The sequence below is a fragment of the Pelmatolapia mariae genome, linkage group LG16_19 (genome assembly GCF_036321145.2).
Source record: "Pelmatolapia mariae isolate MD_Pm_ZW linkage group LG16_19, Pm_UMD_F_2, whole genome shotgun sequence".
Classification (NCBI taxonomy): Eukaryota; Metazoa; Chordata; class Actinopteri; order Cichliformes; family Cichlidae; genus Pelmatolapia; species Pelmatolapia mariae.
Genome location: NC_086241.1, coordinates 27,664,150 through 27,675,627, shown reverse-complemented (window position 1 = coordinate 27,675,627; position 11,478 = coordinate 27,664,150). Strand labels below are relative to the sequence as shown.

The following is an 11,478-nucleotide window of genomic DNA, read 5'->3' as shown; positions in this document are numbered from 1 at the left end:
AAAAGCAAAACCAAAGCGTTTGTCACACAGCTGATCTTATCTGCTGACGAGCATGCTAACCATATTTTCAGATTGCTGAACGGGAGCCGTGAAGTTGGATTGGGTTTTGTGCATAACAAGATCAAATATTACAGAATTTTTCACAGACTGTACATCAGTTTCAGCATGCACATTTGAGGTTTTCTTCACGAGGAAATGCGAGAGTTGTGATGGGAATGATGACGAGAACATTTGAAGTGAAGTTCAGTGAAGGTTGTGTTGTCTGCCATCATGTGAGGCCACATCAAATATGCTGTGAAAAAACAAGAATGCTGCAAAAGGAAACTTTGAAGCACATCTGACTAAATTATCGTGCGAGACGCACCAACAAAACAGTCTAACAGAGAAGTGTTATTTCTGTGTCTAAGTCAAATCCATACTCACACAAGTACAAATCTTTGCCTAACTTAGAAAAGCATTGTATGCAACACAAATACATTGTTACTTTTTTTTTATTTCTTCATGTAGGAAGTCTCATCAGCGAAACAACAGTCCTCAACCCCAAGAGGCCAATGACATGGGGTAAGGAAGGTTTTCATCATTACATTAGATTTCATCATTTCTCATCTGGTTAATCAATATTCAACACTTTTGTGAAACATACAATAGAAATGAGTTCAGGATATTTTTTTTAGGTGAAGGTTTCAGAAGAAGGAGCAGAAGAAAATTCTTTAGAGATGTTTTTACCAGCCACAACAGCGAGGCTGACGTTTTCACTCAGTGTGTGTGTTTGTTGCTCCAAGTGTTCTAAGTATTTCTACATGTAAAACACAGATGTCTAATCAGTATTGTGAGTTTGGTATATTTATGAGTGATGGATCAATAGAACTGACCTCATCAAGCTTTTGGTGGGTTTTGGCACAAAGAAAGACCAGGAAAAAGAGTGCTGACGAGAGGCTTAGCTGTTGTTGACCCACTGTGGGCGGAGCCTCACACTGCGAGAGGGCTTGTGGTGGGGGAGGTAGGATTTGAGGGCTGCACTGCCCTTTGACACGACCTTGTCACATGAGAAGGGAACCAACACCTACTGTAGGCCTGCCAAAGAGCACAGGTTAAGGTAAGACACTGAATTATACACTTCAGCAACTATCTACTTACACTGCCTTCCCGTTATTGGATTCTGCTTTGTAGGTGAGTCATCTAAATGTAGAATCTCAGGATTTATCCGCCAAATAAATTAAAAACAGCAAAGTGTCAGGTTGTGTTGGTTCTACTTGCTGGTGAGCAGCATTACTAAAGCCAGTGTACCATACACCAACCTGCTGTATAACAGTAGCTCATTAAACCTTCAAATTGTTTTGTATCTTACAAACCAAACACCAGGTATTCTAGAAATCTACCTGGACAATGTGCTCACAGCCGCCATTCAATGGAGCTAAATAACTGACACCTTTCACAGTCTACACAGGACAGAGACTCACATTCATCACAAACATTCAGCCACACTTAAAAAACTGAACCTAAAAATAAACATAATATCTCAGTAAAAAGAGTAATAAATCATAGCAGTCCTGCCGAGCTGTAAAATAAACAGTGCAGTAAAAGCAACTTATTTTTCTGTTTTACAAAATTTTTAGTGAACATTTTTTTTACAAAGGAGATAAGAAAAATCTAACTGAGGAAATTATCCCATTTGTATTCAAGTATTTTTATTACAAGGGTTAAAATAATACATAATTCATATTAATACATACAAGTTTAACAGACCTCTGAGCGCAGGGTTGAACAAGGTTTATGCCGTGTTGTGTTGTAGTTCTAGATGTTTAGTGTTCACGGATGACAGACATTAAATACAAGCTCTTTACCTGGTTTGCAGATGTTGACTGGAGCTTTAAGAAAGGACCTTCATTCAGTATTAGACTGCCCTCAAGTGTTCATAGCTGAAAGCTATTCTGAAAGGTTTTCTGTTCTAAAAGGTTTTTTGTAGGTTACTATTAAATAATACTTAACACAGAAGATCAGTGGATTAACTAAAAACAGATGCCGCCTTATCTCTGGATACAATTTAAATTCACAAACTTTGTCTTAACTTTGGTGGAAAATCTAAAACAACCAATTCTTTAAAAAGTAGGCACAGCTTTTATATCTCAAATGCTAGTAGACGTAAGTATAACGGCACAGTTACTATATAGCAAACAGCAATAATACTTTTTAATGCACCTTTTTTTCTGACAGCGGATGTCAGAAAGTGTTATTTCCCAACAGACATGGGAAATAACACTTAAATTAACTGATTAGGTGAACTCCTTAACTAGTAATTACAGATCAATTGTTGTAACTGGCATAAAAAGAATAAAAGCAGTGTTGTTATTTTATATGTATGGACTTGAAGTGCTAGTACATGAGCAGAAGTCAGAAAAAGTATCAGTACTATTAGCTGTAATCGTAGCAGTATTATGAGTAAGAAAGAGCTGCAATGTCAGTTTTCTGGTGGTTGTAGTTGTAATACTTGTAATACTACTAAAATGTAGCAAAAGAAGCAGTATTAAAAGCACCACTGGCATAGTACTAGTGTTAGTAGTGCTGTGGAACTAAAAGCAATGTGGGTCACATAATTGGCAGTAATGGTAGCAGTAGTAGTTGTAGTAGCAGTATTGCCAATAACCATGTTGTGTTCACATTTTGGTTGTGGTCTGTTTACAGGTTATGAATGTGTCAGGAAAGAAGCTCTGCTAACAGAATGAACAATTGTAATCGGTGAGTAATCGATACAAATTTAACATCCGTTTTATGCTTTCTGTCTCCTGATTCATTGAATGCACTGCCAGAAAGTTTTTGTCAAGTCTTGACAGGGCTGAGAATATAAATGAGCAGGGATTGTAAAAACATTAGTTTTCTGCACATGTCGGCCATTCAGCAAACAGCCTCTGGATTCCAGTTTTGTTCAAGCTTTGGATAGTGAAATGGTCTTGAATGTCATCAAGGCTTTCTTAGCAGTTTTACAACTCCATGGTGTTTTCATAAAAAGTAACATAAGAAAACAGTTTTAACGTTGATTAAATTTTTATGGTCACGTTAATAAGTTAATAAAGACAGAGCATGCAGGTTTTCTATATCTAAAATTTAGGTATAGTGTTAATCACTGTCATGGGTAAAAGAGGTAATTAGTTCATTTTCAAAACATTTTGTTGCTTTTCTTATAACAATTTATCAGCTAGCTTGTCGTCCTGTTTTGTCAGATATTTTTTCAGTGCTGTCACTTTAAACAGGGAAATTCTTTATATTTTATACATTTATTAAGATAAAACATATTTCATACCGTGAGTTGAGGATGACATTTGTTTATTTATTTACTTAATTAACCTATACTTTTACTTATATTTATGTTCAATTAGCAACACCTCTCCAGCTGGAACGAACCAAAAACAAATAGTGTGTGGGGGGGTTCTGTCTGTATTAGTGATGTGTGATACCACTGATTTCCTTTCCGATCCGATACCAAGTAAAATTCAGGGTGGTATCGACGATACTGATCCGATGCCGATACTTTGTACAAAAACTTATTTTATTTATTGTATCTTTTATTGTATCTCAAATTATAGCATCATAACGATTACAGGACATCAGATTACTTGTTCTTACCACTTAATAATGCAGAATTCATCATAGAGAAATAAAAAAAAACTGAAGTTGTACGCTATTTGAACACCTTGCCTGCCTGCAGCACTAAAGGGCTCTGTGAGAGACGTCTGTCTGGCCCTAGCAGCACCTGTCCCTCTCCACTCCTCCTCTTCAGTTCGCCTGAACATACACTCATCATATTCTGTGATATGATTTACTCTGAGGTGTTTGACAAGGTTAGTGGTGTTGCCACAACACCTCACTTTTTTTGCCACATGTATCGCAAACCACGTCTTGGCTGTTTGTGGAGGTAAAATACGTCCGCACATAACTCCAATTACGCTCAGCCATTGTTGTGAGTGCGCACGCCAAGGGGCTGCAACACATTTATACAGCCGTATTTCGCACATGACTATGAAAGGCGGAAGAGGAACTAGTTCCTTCCAATGTAGACAATCCGAATGATATAGTTTCTTTCCACTGTGTTCCAGTTAATGATAAACTACAAATTTACCCTAAATTACTAAAATATCGATATTTTAATGTGAGAATTGATTCTAGAACATAAATGACTGGTATAGAAGGAATCGATATTTCAGTATCGATCCGCACATCACTAGTCTGTACCAGTCAGACTTCAAGACAAATATAAACATACAGAGAAGTGTCTTTGGTTTTTAATTTGTATGTTTGACCCAATTAAAACATTCAAACACACTTTAATTATTAAAAAAATATTTTAAAGTTGCTAAAAATGTCGATAAAATTTGTTTTTAAGGGAGCCTAAAATTCAATAGGCACGCCCCAATATTTTGAGATGAGTCACAGGTTGGGTTCGGGTTTAATGCTAAGAGCTAACAACGTCATTCAGCGCTTCTTTCACAACTGTCCCACCTGCTAACATGCTTGTATCAGCACACCGAGAAAGGGGGAAAACGGGCACCTGTACCTGGTAGGCCCATGATCATGTCACAATTACAGCTTAGCCTTCATATTGGCTAAATTTAAGCGACATTCACGTGAAGACTCAAAGGGTCTATCCTGTGGTCATAAATGGACAGACATGGTTATTAACAGATAGGCCGAGGCATTTAATCAATGCTCAATTGGTACTAAGGTGCCCAAAGTGTTCTAAGAAAATATTCCAAGATGAATTCATGTATTCACAGCTGCTCTTCTAGATATCTTAGTTGTAATGGGTAGTTATTTGAGTTACAATTGTATACCTGTCAGGACAAAAGATTCTGGTTATTCACCTCTGACCTCTGGTATCAACAAGGCATTTTCTTCCAGAGAACTGCTGCTTGCGGGATATTTTATTTTTTTTAGCCAATTCCCTGTAAAAATAAGAGATGGTGGTGCTGGAAAATCCCAGTAGATCAGTAGTCTCTGAAATACTCACACCAACCCATGTAGCACTAACAAGCCTGCCATGTTTAAAATCACCTTTCTTCTCCATTCTGACGCTCAGGTTGAGCAGGTCATCTCATGTCTACATGTCTAAACGAGTTGCTGCTATGTGATTGACTGATTAAAGACATTTTCATCAAGAAGCAGTTGGACAGGCGCATCTAAACTTTTTTTCAGCATAAGTATATTGAGCATACCCTCATAATTTCATGCTGACTATTAAGAACATGTAACAAAACGAGCTCCCACCTGACAAAAGGCCCTGTTGTATATACATTAGCATGTAGGATCCTGGGTAAACAGTGAGTAAATATGTATGCCCATATGCTGTATGTTCTATCTGGACCACACGACACTGTCAGATGCCTCTCGTCCTCACTATAGTCCCAGTCATCATCAGCACATTTCCAGCTTGTGTAAACACAATAAGGCCAGGGGTCACCCGCTGGTCACTTACACTGTCAGCGGCTCTCATAATGCCGCAATGAAAGTTTGATTCTGATTGAGACAAAAGCAAAGGTAGGAAAACAAGAACTGGGACACAAACTAGAGGAAAAAGGAAAACTAAACCAGTTTATGTTTCTCACTCAGATGTGCAGAACTTTAACTGGCGGGTCATCGATTGCACGGCATTCACTGATAGGAGGGGCATTTCAGTTTGAGCAGCGATGTCGCAATAGTTAGTGCTTCAGAGGCTGTGTCCTTTTAGAGTAGGGGAATTTTGTTGTTGGAATATCAGTAACTTGTGGTAAGTCTTGAAGCTGTAACTTTACACATGCAGAGTGACTGGGGCTGTTTGTCTCGCATGCAATGCAGAAAATTCTGTTTAGCCGGTTGAGTGAACAGATAAGATTAAGCTGTGATAAAGTCAGCAGTGCTTGGCATTGACCAGCAGTAATTTTAAATACTAGAAATCTTTATTTTCAGTCAGTCACTGGTTATATAGCATGTTGAAATGCTTTCATTTAAAATGATATGCACAGATCTAAGAGTACACATATCAATGGTTGATTGTATTTTCTGCTGCTTTGTTGCCAAGATTACACTGAAACCTGAAAAATTCTGCTCCTACACAGAGAGGGAGTTTGTTGTGGAGAGATGCAGATGGTATGCCTGACAGACTTTGAGGAGTATGCTAAGGAGCATCTCTCAAAGGCCACCTGGGATTATTATGCAGCTGGAGCAGATGAATGCTGCACCAGGGACGACAATCTGCTGGCTTACAAAAGGTACAGTGAGCAAAATAAAGTTGATCCAGACATTATTGCACTAGCATAATGCACGTGTTTCCATAGTGATTTTTTTCTTTTTTTTTTTTTTTTTTACAATGTTTGTCAGACCGTCTATCTAAAGGCAGCACAAAGGAGAAACATTTTTTTTGACGTTCATTGTGACCACAGACATGCAGGCAGCACTGCAGTGGCGCAGCTTCAACACACTAAAGAAATAATCTCTACATTATGAATGGAATAGGAGCAAACACAACTGAAAAACACTTTCGCTACCGAGCCAAAGATCATGAGAGGGCACAGGCCTGTTTCTGTGGACTTTGGATGGCTGTAACTGATTTCTGTAGTACAGTTTTTGTTGCTGTGATACCAAATAATCAGTAACAGGCTGTTTTAGGTTTTACTCAGTGTTGACGCTGCACCGTTCCTCCAACCTCCTGTGGTGAACAGTTTGGAAAGTTGCACTACTGCTGGGATAAAGATTTTTTTTGTGAGGATGTTTTCTCCCGTGTCTCCTTCTGCATTCCTCTCAGCTTTCCTAATGTCTCCATGAAGACTGATAAAGTGCCTTTTTTGTAAAGTCACAGTGTATGTTTTTGCCACGAGTCTGTTACCATTTTGCTGATAACTTTTGTCCCTTTGAGAAATGATCACATTGGATTGTTTCTTTAATATATCACCAGTAATAGCTTTGGGGAAAACAGAATCCCCAAGTCTTCTGCCTCTTCACATTCAGAGGAATATAACTTCATTAGGAAAGTGTCTGTGTAGGTTCTCAATCATCCAGGTCATAATAATCCAAGGAACTTGGAAAGAAAAGCAGCTAAGCTAGACTTATCACATGAGCCAAGGTGTAAAAAAGGGTTTGTGTCATTTTTCACTTTTCACTTTCCCTTTTTCACACCTTGGCTCATGTAATGAGGCACATGATCAGTAGTGGGTCAGCAACCGTCTTAGGGACAACTCCCACTAGAGCTTTAAATACCTGGGACCCTCCACCATTTGGTCTTAGAACTGAAGAAGCTTCTCGGATGAGCGTTAAAACGTCTTCAGGAAACTTAAAGAAGTCCAGTTGCTTCATTAGTAAAGCCGTACACCATGCTTCTATCTTGGTTTAATCCCATAATTTAAATTGTACACTGTATACATTAACTTACTGATGTGTTATCATGATACGGTTATGATCCTGACACACATTGTTTTTAAAGTGAAGCTTCTGCTGAATGAATATACACAATACAGTAAAATAGCACAAAGATTGTCTCGTAGCATGTGATCTTATTAGTTACATGTTCGACTGTGCTTCACGCTCAGGATCCGTCTGAGGCCTCGTATCCTGCGGGACGTGTCAATGAGCGACACACGGACCACTGTGCAGGGGACGGAAATCAGCTTTCCTGTCGGTATCGCACCTACTGCCTTTCACTGCCTGGCCTGGCATGAAGGAGAGGTGGCCACAGCTCGGGGTAAGGACTTTTGTGTCAAGATTATGTGGGTCGGTGAATGGTTTTCATATCTATATGAATCAATCTTTCTGTTTGTCTGTGTATTTTAAAGTCTAAGAGTGTTTCACACAGAGTTAAGTCCTTGCTAATTAGTGCTTAGTAGCAGCTAATAAAATAGTAGAATTTAATTGACTAAAGCTGGAGTGCAGATGGCGTGAGCCTTAGAACAAGCCGTTATTTGTCAGAGAATTTCATTGGCAAATTAACTGTCTAAGGGCGTTTTTACACCTGTAGTTTGTTTCCTGTGGTCTGAATCAGTTGCTCGCTTTGTAAATTTGTAGCTTTTTCCCATGGTTAGATTGTTACACAGAGAAAAATTCAAGTGAACTCCAAGCGAACTAAAATGCATCATTATACACAAAGTGAGAACATTCACTGAGCTTATAGGCTAGATGTGTCTGGATCAAGAGCAACAAAAGTGAATACAAGAGAAAAAGTGCCATGTTATGGACTATTGGAGACTGTGGAGAAGTTATATTAATTTCACTGCTAGTTGGCATCTATGGTACCCTGCTACATCCTAGCATGCAAAGCATACATGGCTAGTGAAAGGTGTTTAGCCCAAACTTGGAATGTGCTTCTGGTAGTTGCGTTGGATCAGAGTTAGACTTTGGTTGGCTCTCGTTCACACCATAAACTAACCGCTCTGGAGTTCGTTTGGAACCCGACTGAGACAAAATCCTCGAAAAGCTCTTGGTGTGGTTGTTGGAGTTGTTTTGGTCCACACCTGAGTATGATTACCGTGTTGACACCTGCACAAGGTAAACACACTAAGGGGGAAAATGAACGAGAGTTTGAATTAAACACACTAAACACTAAAAAAATATTATGAGGCTTCAAGCCTAATATTTCATAACCTTAAACCTTGAGATGTGTTATTGAGAATCTCACCCACATCTGCTGTGGACACCAAAAACACTTTTTACATGAGGCTGTAAGTATGTTTTTGCTGTAAAGTTGGGCATTTAAATGCGGGAGTCATAGTAACACCCCAGCCTTCATCTCACAGCCACCGAGGCGCTCAACACCTGCTACATCACCAGCACATATTCCACATGTTCAGTGGAGGAGATCGTGGCGGCAGCACCCAACGGTTACCGCTGGTTCCAGCTGTATGTGTACCGAGACAGGAAGCTGTCGGAACAAATGGTGCACCGCGTAGAGGCGCTCGGGTACAAGGCATTGGTCCTCACTGTCGACGTCCCCTATACTGGAAAGCGCCGCAATGACATTCGCAACCAGTTCAAACTTCCACCACATCTCAAAGTAAAGAACTTTGATGGAGTATTTCAGGTAACAGCCAACAGTTATCTCTATATTCATTGTACTCCAAAAAATGCAAGTACTTAGCTAAGAACACAAAATGAGCTAAGACAAAGACTGTACTCATATTCAACTGTGTTTTTGATGTTTATTTTATACCGTCATAAATGGCACAGATGCAATCGTTGCCCCCTGGCAATAATTTCAATGCTAATTTCTAAGAATCTATTACCTTACAGTCTGGAGTACAGTATTTGTCCATCAGGAAGGTGGACTTCAACTTATATGTACAAGATATTCAAATTCTAATGTTACTTAAATGCACCAGCAGTGTCAGAGTTGTCCCATTATTGCGTTTTCAGTAAACAACAGCACATTTGTAAACCAAAGTGGACACTTAAGAAGAGTTGTACAATCACAAACATGCACTGTAAGCAGGAGACAGCAGGCCCAGAGGAGTATGGGATACCAGCTAACACCCTGGACCCCTCAATCAGCTGGAAGGACGTCTACTGGCTGCAGTCCATCACACGCCTCCCTATCATCATCAAGGGTATCCTGACCAAGGAGGATGCTGAGCTGGCCGTGGAACATGGTGTCCAGGGCATCATCGTGTCAAACCACGGGGGCAGACAGCTGGACGGAGGCCCAGCCTCGGTACTCGCTGTCCACATTCATTCAGATGTACAATAGATAACCAGTGAATGTCTGGGATTATTAGTCTTTTTGTTTATCTCTTCACAAAACAGATTTTCAGTCTATTTCACAGCATTTTTCATCACTAATTAAGCTTAATTATGTTACCGCTTCACAGCAGTAACATTTCATAGCAATAACCTTGAGCTGCAGAAAGTACGGGGTTGCTATAATCTAATTTCAGCACGTTTTTTCTTTTTGTTTGCTTGCTTATTGACCTATAGTAGCTTACTCAGATACATATCAGACTGTTTAATGGTGCAGTAAGGTTATCTCTGTCTCTGTTATAACAGATTGATGCACTGCCAGAGATTGTGGACACTGTACAAGGCAGAATTGAGGTCTATGTTGACGGAGGAATCAGAACAGGAAGTGATGTACTGAAAGCGCTGGCCTTGGGGGCCAAGTGTGTTTTCATTGGCCGTCCAGCAGTGTGGGGCCTTGCATACAAGGTACGATTATGACAACACATTGAGGTGTTTGTTTTCGTTGAATGTAGTAATTATTTAGTTAACACCAAGTACGCATTTCAGATTACAGAATTCAATTTGCTTTTAATTTAAATATGCCCTGTGTGATCTTTTAGGGAGAAGAAGGAGTGAGGGAAGTACTGCAAATCTTAAACGATGAGTTCCGTCTGTCTATGGCTCTATCAGGTGAGTCTGATGCAAACTTGAAGGACATGGCTGTAATCATGCTAATATATAAACAGGCTTTAGGGAACATTTCAGCATTATTTTTATTACTGTTTTATATTTATATATTATATATATTTACTTATCCAGGTTGCAGGAATGTAGCTGAAATCAACAGGAACCTCATTCAGTTTTCCAAGCTGTGACCGCCAGCAGAGGGCAGCACTGAGGACAATTATCCCACTAAACCAGACTGAGACTTAAACAAAGAGCCTGAGAATTCATTATAACAAAAAAACAAAAAACAGAAACAAATTTACCTCACGCAGTACATGCAAACAACTTTCATAGGTCAGGAATAAATTGTGGGACTTCTGATATATATTCATGCCAGACTACATGAGTGAGTGTTTTAGAAAGCTGAGAGTCAGTTCAAGGTTTATCAAGCTGTTTTAGCTCGTGAAGGGAGGAAAGGAAAGGATGGAGGCACTTACCATGGAACCTTTTTTTTTCTATTCTGCTGTAACGAATCAACATGAGTGCACTTTGGTTTGAAATGCTGCCAGTTCTTATGGCTGAATAAACTCTAGCATGTGGCAAATATCTGTTGCTCTTTTCTGGATTTATTAATTTCATGTGATAACTGAAGTGTAGTATCTGATCTATATGAAAATTAATGTTTGAACTTCTTCGAAAGTGGATTAGCTGCAGGTCAGGTTCTCATCAGAACCAGTGAAGTTCTAAATTGAAAAGTTCATGTTGTCTGTTGTCACTGTGTTATGTCTTCTTCAGTACATTGCATATTTCTGGCTTCCATTCATCTTTTAACTATAGACTTTAAAATGCCATCAAGTTAAAACCCTAATTTGAACAGTGCAGTTCCTCCATTTGCAAAATCATGCAAGCACACAAGGTCACTAAAGGCCCTGTGTGTGTCAACATGTTTCATTAAAAACCTAAAAAACAAAAACAGCTTCTGAAACAACTTTTCTTATTTCGCTGACATGATCTCAAGTGTGACACTGTCGGGTGGAGAGTATCAAAATGCGGAAAGAAACCTAAAGTGAGAAAGAGAAGTAGCACAGGAAGTAACTGAGGTCTTGGTTAAGCTAAAACGGTGAAGCTCACTCAGACGCTTCA

The 11,478-nt window shown here is 39.3% G+C and overlaps 1 protein-coding gene across 4 annotated transcripts; it reads left to right on the top strand.

Moving 5' to 3' along the window:
- The first annotated feature begins 1,000 nt into the window (after positions 1-1,000).
- Positions 1,001-10,930, top strand: LOC134646020 (2-Hydroxyacid oxidase 2-like). Of its 4 annotated transcripts, XM_063499685.1 has the most exons (9): positions 1,001-1,096; positions 2,683-2,736; positions 6,087-6,239; positions 7,554-7,705; positions 8,754-9,037; positions 9,443-9,664; positions 9,997-10,155; positions 10,290-10,359; positions 10,489-10,930. In XM_063499685.1, the coding sequence occupies exons 2-9, from the start codon at positions 2,690-2,692 to the stop codon at positions 10,542-10,544; spliced, it is 1,143 nt and encodes a 380-aa protein (XP_063355755.1). In that variant the 5' UTR covers positions 1,001-1,096; positions 2,683-2,689; the 3' UTR covers positions 10,545-10,930. The 4 variants fall into 4 exon arrangements, with proteins under 4 accessions (XP_063355755.1, XP_063355756.1, XP_063355754.1 ...); XM_063499686.1 differs by lacking the exon at positions 1,001-1,096 and having other exon boundaries at positions 2,439-2,736; positions 9,446-9,664; XM_063499684.1 differs by lacking the exon at positions 1,001-1,096 and having other exon boundaries at positions 2,439-2,736.
- The last annotated feature ends 548 nt before the right edge of the window (positions 10,931-11,478 follow it).